The 16,481-nt window shown below is 38.9% G+C and overlaps 1 protein-coding gene across 1 annotated transcript in view; it reads left to right on the top strand.

Moving 5' to 3' along the window:
- Positions 1–12,021, top strand: part of iqgap1 (IQ motif containing GTPase activating protein 1) — a 62,350-nt gene extending 50,329 nt beyond the window's left edge. Inside the window, exons 24-37 of the mRNA XM_036584359.1 lie at positions 115–278; positions 398–622; positions 1,703–1,843; positions 4,174–4,258; positions 5,384–5,616; positions 6,700–6,832; positions 6,935–7,037; positions 7,125–7,260; positions 8,022–8,109; positions 8,202–8,411; positions 9,383–9,549; positions 9,677–9,799; positions 10,235–10,343; positions 10,558–12,021. Coding sequence (XP_036440252.1) covers positions 115–278; positions 398–622; positions 1,703–1,843; positions 4,174–4,258; positions 5,384–5,616; positions 6,700–6,832; positions 6,935–7,037; positions 7,125–7,260; positions 8,022–8,109; positions 8,202–8,411; positions 9,383–9,549; positions 9,677–9,799; positions 10,235–10,343; positions 10,558–10,671 — 2,031 coding nt within the window. The 3' untranslated portion in view covers positions 10,672–12,021. The remainder of the gene's footprint in view (positions 1–114; positions 279–397; positions 623–1,702; positions 1,844–4,173; positions 4,259–5,383; positions 5,617–6,699; positions 6,833–6,934; positions 7,038–7,124; positions 7,261–8,021; positions 8,110–8,201; positions 8,412–9,382; positions 9,550–9,676; positions 9,800–10,234; positions 10,344–10,557) is intronic.
- Positions 12,022–16,481: the final 4,460 nt, after the last annotated feature.

The raw sequence follows: 16,481 nt of genomic DNA, 5'->3' as shown, positions 1-16,481 counted from the left end.
ATGACCTATAATTTTCCAAATGGGCTCATTGTGAATGATTCAGATGTTGCAGATTTATTCTTTTGAAAAGCTGAAATGCAAACGCCTTTCGCAACCTTTCCAACCTTTTCCCAGACCAATCCCACCTACCTGGCCAAGCTGATCTTCCAGATGCCCCAGAACAAGTCCACCAAGTTCATGGACTCTGTGATTTTCACGTTATACAACTACGCCTCCAACCAGCGTGAGGAGTACCTGCTGCTCAAACTTTTCAAAACAGCGCTGCAAGAGGAAATCAAGTAAGGCTCACAGGCTGTGTAACTATGTTTGAACATGTGGGAAAATTCATGAGAATTTTATTGTTTTCATTAGGGGGTGAGTCACTAGATCACGACTAACGTTTGCCCTGTTTGAACAGATCAAAAGTGGACCAGATCCAGGAGATTGTAACTGGAAACCCCACAGTCATCAAGATGGTGGTGAGCTTCAACAGAGGAGCTCGGGGTCAGAATGCCCTGAGGCAGATTCTGGCTCCCGTCGTAAAAGAAATCATGGACGACAAGACGCTAAACATCAAAACCGACCCAGTGGACATTTACAAGAGCTGGGTGAACCAAATGGAGTCTCAAACAGGAGAAGCCAGGTTAGAATTATTTTACCGTATATATTTAGGCAATCTTTTTAGACAGCGATTAATGATGACACTATACAAGATTTAAATGAAATGGACCACATTTTTACCCATTAAGCCTTAATATTTACCAGTTACTGAGAGTCTGAAGTTTAATAATGAAATAATAGCCCTGGATTTAAAGAGGGTTGAGAGAAAGAATTCTCTCTGTATTTGAAAAGTATAAGTAATTAAATAATAACAGTGGAGAGCATCCCTATGGGCCTTCTGATATGTTATATTGGCACTAGCATACCAATAGAAACTAACAATAAACATTTTTAGCGTCTAATAGCAGATTAAACATAGATATTGTAAAAGGCATTCCATGTTTCATTTGAAGTTTATTACTGACACATATTGCACTTTTACAGTGACTTTACCAATAAAGAGCTCTGGCATAGTGCTGCAGCTGCTGCTTTCCATTTCTAACAACTGACTGAAACTTGATTACAGCTTGTATTTGCAGTTAGTGACATTTCTAGGACTTCCAGTCCAAGATCTAGAGAAACCTCCCCCCCATCACAAAACTGGTCCAACCCTTTGTAAATCTGTTAGTTCTTGCCAGTTATCTGTCAGCTCCTAATTATGTTGGTAAAAACTCTAACATATAAGACTTTCAGTCTGGCTCCTAAGGTCTTAACAATGGGAGAGCTCACTTGGCTGTATATACCTAGATACTACCGAGAATCCTGACGTTAGACGTTTCAAGATTTTAACCCTTTTGTGCCCAATTTAACAATGAAATAAGAGTATTACTGCAATACTTGTAGAGTTTACAATGCAGCAAGCACAATAATTATATTACATTAACTAAAATTAGACATGTGGTTTTAGTTCCCAGATTCCATTAGGCCTTTGAAGGCCCTGAGGATTCTCCACTATAAAAAAAAACAAAAAAACAGTATGCAGCTAGCAGCAAAATCAGAATTTGTCACATGAAGCAGATGGACATGCCATAGATCTGTAAAATGGACTCTTAGCTAATATGCATTGACACAGATGGATAATTTATTTTTATTTAAAAGTGGACTCCTCTTCTGCCCCATACAGCAAACTGCCTTATGACGTCACACCAGAGCAGGCAATGAGCCATGAGGAGGTTCGCAACCGCCTGGAGGCGTCCATTAAGAACATGCGTACAGTCACGGACAAGTTCCTGTCGGCCATTGTAGTCTCTATTGACAAAATCCCGTAAGTATCCGCCTCCTAGATGCATCCTGATCTTATATGTGTGTGTAGAGTTGTATGCAAACATTTGAACACCCCTAGTCAAATGACATGCTTTGTTGATTTTCTAAGTAAAATGCATTAGCACATCCTCTTCAGAGAACTAGGTCTGTGTATTAGCAAGAACCTGGCGATACGGTGCGCATCGTGATTCAGGGATTCGATTATGAGTTAATATATTTTTTAAAAAATGTAATGTCAGGAAAACTGTCATGGTATAAAAACATACCTCTATATGCCAAAAATCTGGGGAAAAGAAAAGGTTCAGTTCATATGCTGTCAGAACAGCGATCTGCAATTCATTTATCACGATCCCTGTAACATCCAACATCATAGCACTACTTTTTATGCAGTCTGAACAAAGGAATTAATATTTATCTATATTGATAAAAAAAGTATGCTTTTACCTTCTTGTACAACTTGAACACAATGATGCGTCAGGGAGGGTCTGGTGTAAAGAGGCTCCGTTGTATTCACCATATTACAAAAGCCTTGTTCTAACACACTGTGCTAATAGGGCATAAATACAGGTACCTCCCCACATAAAACCATAGGTAGGACATTTTGAAGGCTAAATCACACGAAGCTAAAGTCAGCTTCCTATTTGCCAGCTTTTTGTTTGAATTTTCCTGTTCCACCTTAAATGGTGCAGCAGTTATTATTACAACGCCTTAGGTACCAGGATGTAACTGCTACACCATTTAAGGTGGAACAGGAAAATTCAAACAAGAAGCTGGCAAATAGGTATCTGACTTTAGCCTCGAATACATCTCCTTATCAGAAAATGTTACCAGCATTAAAAGAATAAGTAAGATATTTTGATAGCCTAAAGTAGGAATATTAAGCTGGATAATACAATATACTGTAAACTTGAAGTAAGTCTGATTTAACATTAAAAATGTAAGTTATTATGCTATAGTAACGGTATAGGCATGCACACTCAGTAGGTAGGACCATGTGATGGTCGGGGGTTTAAACACAACACAAAGTGAACTATGGTCTGCCATGAATCTTTGCATGTGAACTATTACCTAAAAATTGATCCTGTGGTTTTGAGAATCAATTCAGTATCACAAAACAATATCGCAGTACTCAGGTGCATCAATATTTTCTTACACCCCTGTACGACAGCCAGAATAAATAAGGCCAAAATAAGAGCAGTTGTGTCCTGGTCAAATACTGAGAAAATTGTTAAAGGCAATGAGAGCATAGCAATCTTTGCTAACTGATATGAGGGTGGAAATTTCAGTATACTGAGTTTATTCATTTGTCTATTTAAGTATTCATTTGTTTATATGTCTTTTGCTTTGGTGTGTATGTCTTTTCCTCTTGTGTGGGTGTGCCACTGACCATCAATGCTGTCGTCGCCGGTGTTGCCGGTCTTTGATGTCTAGCGATGATTGTTGACTCTGTACTATGTTTGTTGTGGGAAGCTCTATGGGCATGTCCTGGGCTTTTTGAACATAGTTCCCGTGTTTTTCTCTTTTTTTTTTGCGTTTGCTTGTTAATAAAATATCGATCACAACTATTTTCTTACACCCCTACAGAGAACACATCTAAATATGCCAAAATAAAACCTAAAATATAAAATGTGCCATAACATTTGCATAGTACAAACTTTTTTTTCCTCCAATATGTTAATTTCAGCAAATATGTAAAAAAGTAAATATGCATTAAAATGTACAGAAGTGTGTTTGTTCCCTGTAGAGGATGTATAACTTGACTAGGGGTGCCCTTTTACATATGACTGGATGCGTTTATATGTGAGATCTGTCTGCACCAGGGATGCCCAAGCTTTTTGTCTTGGGGGGCTGAAATTCAATATTTGTGATGGTCCAAAGGCCGAAAAGATCAAACAATATACAAATAAAGAAGGTAGAAAGGTTCCAAATAAAAATTTTAAAATGTATTTTATACACATTTTATTACTACATTGCTTTATATAATTTCTAAAGGAAACTAAGAATGTGATGAGTTGTATATAGCATAAAATTATGTTTGTTCTCTATTTGGATGGGGGGCGGGAGTTAGGGTAACTTTCTGGCAGGCCAAATGAAATGTCTTTACAGGCCATACGTTATACCAGGGGCCACACTTTGAGCAGCCCTCATCTACACTCTGTGTCTGCCTTTATCTGTCACCTACTGTAAATCATCCCCTAATGTATGAAAATGACCACTGGCATGTTCATATTTGAATATTCAAACAGACCTGTTATATGACCTGTGTCTTTGTTCAGGCTCTCAGTGTCACTGACAGACTGTCTGACAGGGGCTGATTATGTTCATCTGCAGGTACGGGATGCGTTTCATTGCCAAAGTGCTGAAGGATACACTTCATGAAAAGTTCCCTGACGCCACTGAAGATGAGCTTTTAAAGGTTTGTCGCCCCCTAAAGCATCATGGGCTGTGCCATCAGTACATTCTTGTACAAAATCAAATGCATTTCTTTGCACATTCGTTTTCTACGGACGTCCTGGGACACTTAAAACATCACCAGTTCCTGGCCCAGACCTGTTTTTCGTTTTGCATGCACAAAAGTGGCCTCGAACACTCCTTTCTGTGTGCTATTCTAATGGCAATCTGTCCAAGAATAGACCTAATCTCTATGCGATATTCTGTGGTATTCCACACGCAGATTAAGTCTGTTTGTGGACTGAGTTACATTGTGAATGGGGATTCCCCATTGAAATCCTTGTGGGAAACTTGCTACTACTTCTAATCTGCTGTGGTGCTCCTGGCTCCTGTCAATGCTGCCTCTGTCTCTGTCCTTGTGGCCCCTCTCTGTCTCTCTCCTGGCTCCAGCTGCCCTCTTTGCCTTGCCTTCGCTGCTCTCTGGAGGCCTCTGCTCCTCTGTGCCTGCCCATACAAGGTGAGCCACACCCCTGTCTCACTCTTTCGTGCTCTCTCTCCTGTTTCCTGCTCTGCCCTGCAAACCTTATTAGGAACAGATTAAAAATGGACATCCTTATTTGTGTTTGCCTAGGCAAATTGTAATATTGCATTGGTTGCGAAAGATAGACATGCTGCACGCAATGAAAGCGGTAATCCAGTGAATTTGCTTGATTCAAATGTGTACATCCTTTCTACAGTAATAAAAAATATAACGTATATTATTTCACACCAAGGCACTCTTACATGTTATGGTTGAAGAAATAAAATGGCCTTTATTTTCAGGGCAAATCCATGTAAAAATGTTAAAACCAGCCTATTTATTTTCAGGGCAAATCCATGTAAAAATGTTAAAACCAGCCGCTTTAATATTTTTACGTGGATTTGCCTTGGAAATAAAGGTTATTTTATTTCTTTAATCATAACATGTAAGACTGCCTTGGTGTAAAGTGAACTCTGAATATTGGGACATCCATTCTTGTTACCCAAGAGAACCTTACTGACTCTCCATGATGTATCTGGAATAGGTCACCTGAGAATGCCAGTTAGACTCCATTTCAACTAAATTTAACTTTGTTTGCCAGTCGGTCTTATTGTCTTTGTCTATTTCCAGATTGTTGGAAACCTGCTATATTACCGCTATATGAACCCTGCCATTGTGGCCCCCGATGCTTTTGATATCATCGATCTCTCAGCTGGAGGTCAGCTGACCACTGACCAGCGTCGGAACCTGGGTTCCATCGCCAAAATGCTGCAGCACGCTGCCTCAAACAAGATGTTCCTCGGGGACAACGCCCATCTCAACCCTATTAATGAGTACCTCACCAATTCCTACCAGAAATTCAGGTAGAGGCTTTGTGTTCTTTTTGTATCACCTCTCAGTATGTTTGTTCTCTTTTTACTGTTAACTACATGAACTGGATAAAAAAAAAAAAGACCTCATGTTTAAATCTACTGCCAGAGGAGTTATGCTGCATGCATGTCCCCTTTGGTGACAGCAAAATTATTTTAGCAGTTTCAGCGTGTAAAACCAGAGCTTTCTTTGTACCACAGTGTATTTATCAAAGCATGTGAGCTTCTCCAGTACAGAATTCGGATCCATGAGCACTTATTGGTTTGTTTAAGCAGAGTAATGACAAAATGGCACTGATGTGTGCCTTACATTTCTATACATGTTTTCTTGTTGAAAATGGTAGTTAGTAGCTTGTGAAACACACCGAATAAGAACCCACCGTTTTCAGCTTTGTTAGATCGTGTTCAGATAAACATAACAGCAGCAATCAGAAATTGCATTAACAGGAAAGAGTAGATAAAACCGAAAACAGAAATAACCATATTTTTGGATCTGCCTTAAAGGAATAAGCCATGAGTGGGTTTTGCTTTTACAAAACAGTGGCAGAATAGAATCATAAAATGCACAAGTATTCATCAAATATGGTAATTGATAGAAATGCATTGATTTGGGCATGGTGGGCCGATATCTGATATTTTTCTTTTACGTTTCTGCTGCTGATGTCAATACAGAAACATTTATAAAATGTAGAAATTTGAAAGACATCTAACTAGATCAGCATTACAGAGAAGAGTCTGTAGGCTTGCAAATGTAATAAATGATCTGCATTTTATTCATTCTAGCACAGAGGCCCAGGATCACCTAAACTCTGCTTTTCCAGATAAATACATCATCAAATATTTGACACATCCATCATCTGTTTGATGCCCATATACTTTTAATTAATAATTGGAAACTAATACTAATTATTGTAGTCTATTAAGAGTAGATTAATCTAATCTAATAGCTTATTGCAGTAATACATAATTTACTTCATATTTTACAATGGCTTTAAATGTAGCTCAGCCAATCCGATTCAAAATGAGATCTGATTATTTTTTTTTATGTTAATTTATTCTCCTGTTTGTTCTCCACAGACGCTTCTTTTTGGCAGCTTGTGACGTCCCGTCACTGGAGGAGAAATTTAATGTGGATCAGTACTCAGACCTGGTCACTGTGTCCAAGCCAGTTATTTATATCTCCATCGGAGAAATCATCAATACTCACACGGTATGTGCGTGAATCACGTGACAGTAGTCACACTCCTGCCCGCCAGTGTGATCTGTTTTCATGACTCAATGGATATTTTTTCCTGTGCCTTATCTCTCACAGCTCTTGCTAGATCACCAGGATGCCATCGCTCCGGAGCACAATGACCCCATTCATGAGCTGCTGGAGGATTTGGGAGAGGTGCCTACCATCGAGAGTCTGATAGGTGAGTTACTAAGGAAAGATCCAGAACATAGTAACTAAAGAGTCATTTACTTTGCTGGGATGAGCTGCTACAATGCTACAATTGCAGGTGAGAATCCACTGCCCCCTGATGACCCTAATAAGGAGATGATGGGCAAAACCGAGGTCTCTCTCACCCTCACCAACAAGTTTGATGTCCCTGGTGAAGCCAATGCTGAAATGGATGCAAAGACTCTTCTTCTGAAGTGTGTTCTGCTTTTCATTCTTTCTGTTAAAGCAGTGTTTGTGTTAGATTGGTTTTTCAGAGAGGTGGGATTTGATTGGACAATTAAAATGGGATAAAAGCGCTTGTGTAATTTGCCAAAATAAGTGGTTTTGTATTAGAAATGCTGCTTCCACCTTAAATGGTGCAGCAGATACTTTCAGATTGTAGGGTTTATATTTGTGTATTTATGTGTGTGTGTGTGTGTATGTATGTGTATATATATATATATATATATATATATATATATATATATATATATATATATAGTATACCTTTTTTTTTGTCATACTGCCCGATACTACTGGGAGTTCAATTAAAGCATGACTGTTATTACTGAGGGAGCAGCACATTACAGAAAGCAATTCACTCTGGAAATGAACATTTAAATTAAAATCACAGGCCTCATCACTTATGAGTTATAGTACTTCACCAAGCAAAAGTAGCTTGAGTAGGGCACACAGGCCAAAATTACAAATTTCACCATTACTGCACCTGTAAACGTGCCTAGATATTCAGATATGTGGATATTTGAGACAAGACCTGTATGAAATGTTTTTTTTTTTTCTTTCTGTTAGTTGACTAATGCAAAAGGAAGCCAGGCAGCTAATATTACTGCTAGGAAACTGAATGTCATGTTTGTATGTACTAACCTCTACACCTGTGGCTACGCTACCAGTCAGCATTCTTTATTGCTCATTGGTGTACTATAACAATAGTAACAATAAATAATTCACCTTTCAGCACCAAGAGGCTCATTGTGGATGTGATCAGGTTCCAGCCAGGGGAAACACTCTCTGAAATCCTGGAAACTGCTGCAACCCAAGAACAGGTAAACAACAAAAGTGAACATGTAAGTATGCAACTAGGATAATCAGCTGGACACTTCTTTTATTGATGACTGAATTTGTGTGTGGACTACAGGAGGTGGAGTATCAGCGCGCCATGCAGCGGCGAGCCATTCGCGATGCTAAAACCCCAGAAAAGATGAAGCAGGCCAAACCAGTGGTGGACGACAGCCTCACTTTGCAGGGCAAGAAGGACAAGATCAAGAGCAACCTCCAGAGACTGGCAGAGCTGGGCAAAGTCCATCCAGAGAACAGATACCAGGATCTTATCAATGACATTGCTAAGGTACTGTGTCAAGTGTGTTTGGCGTGTGTTTTTGTTGTAGAATTTAAGGCGCATTCGTAGTGGAGATGCCAGATTAACATTACTGCTGAGATATTTAATGGTCTACTCGATTGATATACAGTGAGAAACAGGATTCTTCTAGTTGTATAATCTCTGGTTTATATTTATTATTTATTTTTGTACTTATTGTGTAATATACACTATATGGACAAAAGTATTGGGACGCCAACACATTACACCTACAGGAGCTTTTTTCAACATCCCATTCTAAATCCATAGACATTTGCATTTTGAGTTTAGGCTTGTGTGTAGTTCTTTGGCTGATGTTGCTTCCAGAGGCAACTCTTCAGTGAATGATTCAACGGAGGATAGGCGCTGTGCGCTTCAGCACTCGGTGGTCCCACTCTATGAGTTTGCGTGGTCCCGCTTCGTGGCTGAGCTGTTGTAGGTGCTTCCATTTCACAATCATAGCACTTACAGTTGACAGGGGCAGATCTAGCAAGACAGAAATTTCACAAACTGACCTGTGGCAGAGGTGGCATCCTATGAAAGTGCCATGTTTAAAGTCACTCATCTGTATGACACATTATACTGCCAGTGTTGTCTATCGAGACTGCATGGCTATGTGCTTAATTATATCCACCTGTTAGCAATGGGGGTAGCTAAAACACTTGAACTCAATAATTAGGAGGGGTGTCCCAATACTTTTGTCCATATAGTGTATAATGGCCAATATCCCCACTAGTACATTTGCACTTTTGTCTTGATCCCACTAGTGCAGTCAGAAGAATGTGTTTGGTTCCAGATTTCTCCCCAGTGCATTTCTCCTAGCCATTGCATAGATGTATTCAAATCCACAATTGGCACACTTGACTTAATGAAGTATTGATTAGCCAAACCAGGTATTGGGTATGACCACCGCTGTAATGTAACTTTTTGTAAATATGAAAACTCTCGTCTTATTTGTGCAGGATATCAGAAACCAGAGGAGGTATCGTCAGAGAAGGAAGGCCGAGTTGGTGAAGCTTCAGCAGACCAATGCTGCCCTCAACTCCAAGACCAGTTTCTATAATGTGCAAATTGACTACTACAACCAATACATCAAGACCTGCATGGACAATCTAGCCAGCAAGGGCAAGTAAGTGAGAATTCCATCTGCTTGTTTTATGCATGATTGTTCTGTATGATTAGTCGTTGTCATTGTAATTTAGAGGGTTAACTATTCAGAGCTTATTCAGAGTGTATGGACTTTTTTTTCTACTCAGAGTGTCGAAGAAGCCTGGAGACAACAAGGCCAAGAAGACCAAGCAGGCATCACAGAAGTACACGGCAGCGCGGCTGCATGAGAAGGGAGTGCTGATCGAGATCGAGGATCTTCAGACAAATCAGTGTGTTTCCATCAGCATTGTCTTCTTTTTTTGTTTCAAATATTTTAGGGCTGTTACTATCAACTTTATTAGTAATTGAATAATCCATGAAAATCATAGGATGTATCGTAGATCAGCTGTTTTATGAAAAAACCCGAATAATGAAGATGGACTTAACTGAAAACAGTTATTAATTGCATAGCCTTTCAAAAATTCCTAAATACTTTTAATATGTTGCAAAAACTGCATAAAATTGGTTGTGTCCATCAGACTCTTAGTCTAAGACAGGCTAGCAGGAGATTTAAAAATAATGCATTATCATTATGCAAAATCATTGGCGATTCATAATGAAAGTAAGTTTGAAACATTGATTTCTAAATATTTTATTGAGCAGTCTTGATGCCCCTAAAATTTACATTATATTAATGCATATCTGCTTTTTCCAATTTTTCACAGATTTAAGAATGTGCATTTTGAGATCTCCCCATCTGAGGTTGTAGGAGTGTTTGAAATAAAAGCCAAGTTTATGGGAGTACATTTGGAGACGCTAATGTTAGAATACCAGGTAAAATTTTATTCTGTTTATTAAAATTTATTCTTTTATATGCTGTACTTTTCTCTCATATCCTTTACTTCACAAGCATTCGTGTTATTTATTTGTATTTTCTGCTAATTTAATGAACCTATAACATTTTCTGCTAAATGTTTTTGCTGTTGTGAAGATACTTCTCCTTTCCCAATACAAATGTAAAATGCATTTGTTGTTCTTTTAATTGCAGGATCTTCTGCAGTTACAATATGAGGGAGTGGCAGTCATGAAACTCTTTGACCGAGCCACCGTAAACGTCAACCTGCTCATTTTCCTGCTTAATAAGAAGTTTTATGGCAAATAGAAGAGGCTTCGAGAAGGGCTTTACGGACTTTTGCATATGACATTATGCCCACAACACAACGCCTGTTCCTGCAGTACTATAATTTGTCTTTTCTGCACTACTTGGAATATGCCTGTATACCTGTATGTGCCTTGCTCTCTTAGGATATTTCCTTTGATGTATGTTCATGAATGCATCGTTGAGGACCATTCCACAGTTTCTGGAAATGTATTGTTTTTCATTATTCCATTTGTTTCAGTCAGCATTTAAATAGATCTACCCTAGTTAGCTTTTGCTCTCTTGCAACTGTGCTTGCCTGAGTTTTCAATACTATGTATATGTAAAGAGTGTTTTTGTTACCTATAAATTTTATACTTTGGGAGAACAGAACATGCTTCTTAGTATCCCTGTCCTATATAGGACGTTTTCAGGTGGAGAATTCAACCATTCAGTCCCATTAGGCAGTTAAAATGTTTATCGGAGGAATCTTTGTCACAAACCTTACTCAAAGTGTTGTAACGCAGACCTGGGTTGTATTATCTTGTCAAATTGTAATTTATTGGGAAAAAAAAAGTAGATATTTCTCTCCCAGCTCTCAGACGCTTTATGCTGGATGGATTTTACGTTTACGTCCTTCTAATTTCCTATTAGCTTGTCCTGAAAAACCTTTTTTTTCCTGATTTTTCTTTTATATTGCCTTAACTTGAATAAATTGTTGGGTGAAAGAAGTGATCGTTTAATCTTAAGGGGGCTCTTACATTTCTACTGATGTATGTTAGCCAAATGAGGACAGTCCTGTCACAGTCATACAGTGCTTTTTTACTCTGCGTCTTTGAAACAAATCCAGTTACTGCTGGAAATGGAAGGGAAGTTGCATAGAGGCATAAATCTTGCGCAAGCATGAGGATCAGCTTAGCTGTTCTTACCTAAATGCAGGTTGGTCACATGAATAAATTAAGATAATAAAAGGGCTGTACAATTCAAAGGCTTCTTCAGTTAACTTCTACATGATGTGTCTGTTCATGGTGTTTGTAGTATATAGTGGCATCTGACTACTCTGCCATCTGATTGGTGTCGTTTTGTAGTCCTATTTTTACTGTTACTTTTAAGAACCGATGCCACCTTTTGACATATGTTGCCCTTTCACATGCATTTGCTGTATATTGTCATTCTTGAACAGAACTTGAATGCTGAAGTGCACACTTAAACGTGCACACTTAAATGTGCACACTTAAATGCTTACTTTTTTACCTAACAGTATGCTGCCATTTTTCCAAATACCTTATGTTAAATGGCCCCAGGAGCAACACAATCATGAATAAAACTAAATACATTGAAAACAAATAAACAGGAAAATAATTTAGCCACTTTTGCTTCATGTTTCTGATTCTTTATTGTTATTTTCCAGAATCTGGATCTCCAATTCTTTTCCCATGAGATGACACGCTTGCCAATTTACAACATCTTATATAATAGTAAGACATGTTTTTCATTAGTGATTCATACTGTAGTGTTACTGCCTCAAACAGTGGGAACTTGAGCACCTTGTTGTCAGAGTGCACATGTAAGCCTACAGCTGCTGCCAGCAAGCCTTATTGAAACCAGTAATATCTAATAATAAAGAAAGGTAGTGGACAACATGGGGCATCTCACTGCAGCTAAACTACTGATAATTGTCCAGGTTGCTCTGCATCTTATACTCAGTCTTAGAAGCCCAGCCCAGTGAAAAATGAGCAAAATCAAGTAGTTGGAATGGACGACCAGAAACAACGACAACCATTTGGTAGGAGGCTTTTTGTTGTCAGGTCAACATTTAAGTGCTTGCACAACTATATTTACATGATCACCAAAGCAGACGGACACAAAAAACAAGAACTCTATATATTCATTTTAAGACTGAGGTTCAACCTGAACTGGAAATAGCTTGAAGCTATGTTAAAATAAATTATAATATTAAGTGATTTATAGTTTTTATATATACAGGACTGTTCAAAATTCAGAGACCACTCTTCAGTGAGGGCTTCTTGACAGCTACACATCCTTTCAGACTCATAGCGCTGAGTCGTCTTCTCACAGTGGAAGGATGGACAGAAACACCTGTGGATGTTTCCAGATCTGAAGCAGCTTGATTTTCTCCTCTCTCTCAAAGATGGAAGCTTTAAGGGCTGTTTATCTGATGGTGAAAGTTTTTGGTGGTCTACCTGGTCTTGTCAAGAGTCTCATTTTCTCTGTATATTTTATTAATCGTTTGAATTGATTTTTCACTTATTCTCTTGACTTTGTTTCCCACGCAAGTGCATTACCTTATATCTAATATCTTCAGAAATATCTACTGAAAAATGAATAACTTGTACATGATGTCTTTCTGACTGGAAATTCAATAAAAGGTGGTCTCTGACTTTTGCACAGTCCACTGTACATCTAGTACAAGCAACCTCTGCACAAACCGTAGTTACACATACCCTTCAAATGCACTGAGCACCTCTAGCTTATTTAGGAGTCAGTTATATGGAAAACCCAGCTAAAGGTGCACATTAACGAACAATGATTTGCATTTATTTGTTGAAGCACAAAAAACTGCAAATCAATCTTATGTTGAAGCAAACGCCTTACAAATATGTCAGTGTAGTAAAACCAGGTTGTTAGCTTCCCTACTGTGTGGACAAACTCTATAGTGTTGTGTCACATTCTTTAATATTACTAGTCGGTTCCATTGAGAAGGGTCTAACTGCAGAGCCGCAGGACTGCACTCTCAGACCTGGATATCAGCTCAGGATACGATGTTATAGTGGTCAAGAGGCTAAGTAGCTACACACTCAGGAAAAAAAAAAGGTATGAAACTGTCACTGGGGTGGGACCCTCAAGGGAACATCCTAGTACCTTTAGTCAGGGAACATAATTGTACCATAATTCATTGAAGTGATATTTTCTAAGCTGTATTGACTACACACACTCCATCTCGTCTCCAGGCTTTTTATTTTATTGATCTGTTTTAAGACATTAGCTTATGAAAAGGTACAAATTTGTACTTTTCACCTGGAAAAACTTATTTAAGGACCTTAAAACCACTGTTGTACCTTCAAGGGAACATTTACATTGTTTGTACCTTGATCAATGAAAAATGTACCTGCACAGAACCTTTATTTCTAACAGTGCACTTACCTTGCGTTTTGTATTTACACAAAAGTAGTGCATATAATTTCTAGAAACTCTCAAATACTTGAGGCTGAATCTTAAATGGCTCCCTACTGCTTTTTAAGTGCACTGCGGTTCATTGCAGTTGACTTAATGCAGTCCTGGGCAGCGCTGACTTAACATGAAGCATGACTTAAAACAATGCATGCTGGTTTGAAATTGTGTCTGACTTTTGCTGGCGCTGTAGAAAGTCACCATCTCCCGGGAGCAATGTGGCTGAAGTCAGGCCCTGCAGTTGCTCTCCATCTGCTGCATGAGCTACAACATGGCTTTGTAACGTCAGTACATCACCCTCGTTGGCTGGAATCTCCAGTGACAAACATGGCGTTTTTACTCTAGGAACTTCAGATCTGTTATCTCCTATGGTTATCTCTCCCAAAGGGGATGACATTTATTTGATTTCCTCCTTCTGGCAGCTCATTGACACCATACATTACGGTTTTTATTTCCAGTAAACTTAAAAACTGTACAAACAGTTTAGTTCAGGAGTTTGTTATTTTAAAAGAAATAATGCCACTGTAGGTCATAATTTATTCTTTCGATTTCTGGTCACCTTCCTGGCATTATGGTTGCCTTTGTAATTTTGTAATTTTTACTTTATTCTCAAGTATTTGGTTTAAAAAAAAACAGAAATAAATAAATAAAAAAGCTCTCTAAAAGTGTGGCTCTGGCAGCAATTTCATGTGTGACTTTTTCCCTCATACACCTTAACCTATCGCCCTAGATGTTTTCATAAAGGTTTACTTAGATTTAATTTGATGTGTGTCAGAAGTCTAACGTGAACTTTCAAGCGCTTCAACTTTGTCCACACCAAAATAGGCAAACGCCGCAAGATCAGCCATTGTTGTTGTGAGTAGAATGTGTCCGACTTAACGTTAGTGTTTTTATACCCATCTACAGTCATCAGCAGTTCACACTGACCATCAAGTCAGACTAAGTCAGGAGAAAATGAATGCAGCCTATGGCTTCTGTGTGTGGCTAGCACCCTAAAGATCACCTACCATTCTGCTGTCCCTTTATCTCCTCTCTGTTCTACGCACACAAATAGTGCTAGGGAGTTGTGCAGCTAATGGCTGAATATAACTGGCTTTCCATTTGAAATATAATTATTTTATGGCCTACATAGTGCACTACATAGGGAGTAGGAAGCAAATGAAGAACCAACCTATGTGATCATTAAATAAAACACAAAGTTTGTGGTGTGGTTGATTGTTGGCTGGTAGACAGAAAGTCAGGCCATGTGAATGAGCAGCTGATCAGTAATGATTTACACCTGTGCAAGCTTAAAATATACTTTGGAACTGAAAGAAACACAAAATTTGACCATACTTACAAAGAGCAATGTAGTAGATATTTTGAAAGTGTGGAGTCAGATGGACGTTACCAGGGTTTGGCAAAATACATTGTCTTATAAGTATTCAGTAATGTATTTCATTAGAATACATCATTTAGAATACGTCCATTCAGAACACATCTTGGTAAGGCACATGGGAAAAAACCTTTTTTTACACTTAATTCACACTATTTCTCATTACTAGTTGGCAGTTTTCTTCATGTAATTATTTTGTTATTGTGTTTCATGAACAATTCGCAATCATTTAAATGAAGTTTGAAAAATCAGTAACTTTATTTTCTCTCTCACCACCTGCTTCAGTCACTACTGCTCCCACAAAAAAAATGGTGGATGGATGGGTGGGTGGATGGGTGGATGGGTGGGTGGGTGAGTGGATGGATGAGTGGGTGGGTGGATGGATGGGTGGGTTGGTGGGTGGGTAGGTGGATGGATGAGTAGGTGGATGGATGAGTGGGTGGGTGGGTGGGTGTAAAATAGTAGCAGTAGTGCAAAACGGACAGTGCAAATATGCAATAACAGGCATAAAAATGATGTATCTATGAAACATATAACTATATGAACAATACATACACAATTATAGATATTTCTATGAATGATATATACATGTATATATACATATAATACTATAAATACAATACATAAGCTATGTTACGTACTGTTGGAGTAAGCAATAATATGATGTATTCTGTATGCAGTGAACAGTCTGTTATATGGAAATGCAACGTATAATAAATAATAATAAATATTGTGTGCGACATACAAGTATGAGTATTAGTGGAGTGGTGTGGAGTTCAGCAGGGTGATGGTGGAGGGAAAGAAGCTGGACCTGAGCCGACTGGTTCTGGTCCGAATGCTTCTGTATCTCCTCCTGGATGGGAGGAGGTCAAACAGTGTGTGGCTGGGGTGGGAGGAGTCCTTGATGATGCTGCACGCTCTGCGCACACAACGCTGGTGGTGGATGTCTCTGATGTCGGGGAGCCGTGCACCAGTGAGGCGCTCAGAGGTCCTCACCACTTTTTAGAGGGCCTTTCTGTCGGTCACAGTGGAGCTGCTGTACCACACTGTCACACAGTTTGAAGTTTGTGAGAATCTGAGGAGACAGATGTTCCTTTTTTAGTCTCCTCAGGAAACAGAGGTGCTGCTGTGCCTTCTTAACCAGGTGTGAGGTGTTGAGTGTCCATGAAAGATTTTCAGAGATGTGTACACCCAGGAGCTTGAAGACATGCTCTACCTCAGAACCGTTTATTCGGACAGGAGAGTGTGTGCAGCTTTTGTTTTTCCG

This window comes from Colossoma macropomum, unplaced genomic scaffold (genome assembly GCF_904425465.1).
Source record: "Colossoma macropomum unplaced genomic scaffold, Colossoma_macropomum, whole genome shotgun sequence".
In the NCBI taxonomy this organism is placed as follows: Eukaryota; Metazoa; Chordata; class Actinopteri; order Characiformes; family Serrasalmidae; genus Colossoma; species Colossoma macropomum.
This window is presented reverse-complemented; position numbering and strand designations above follow the sequence as displayed.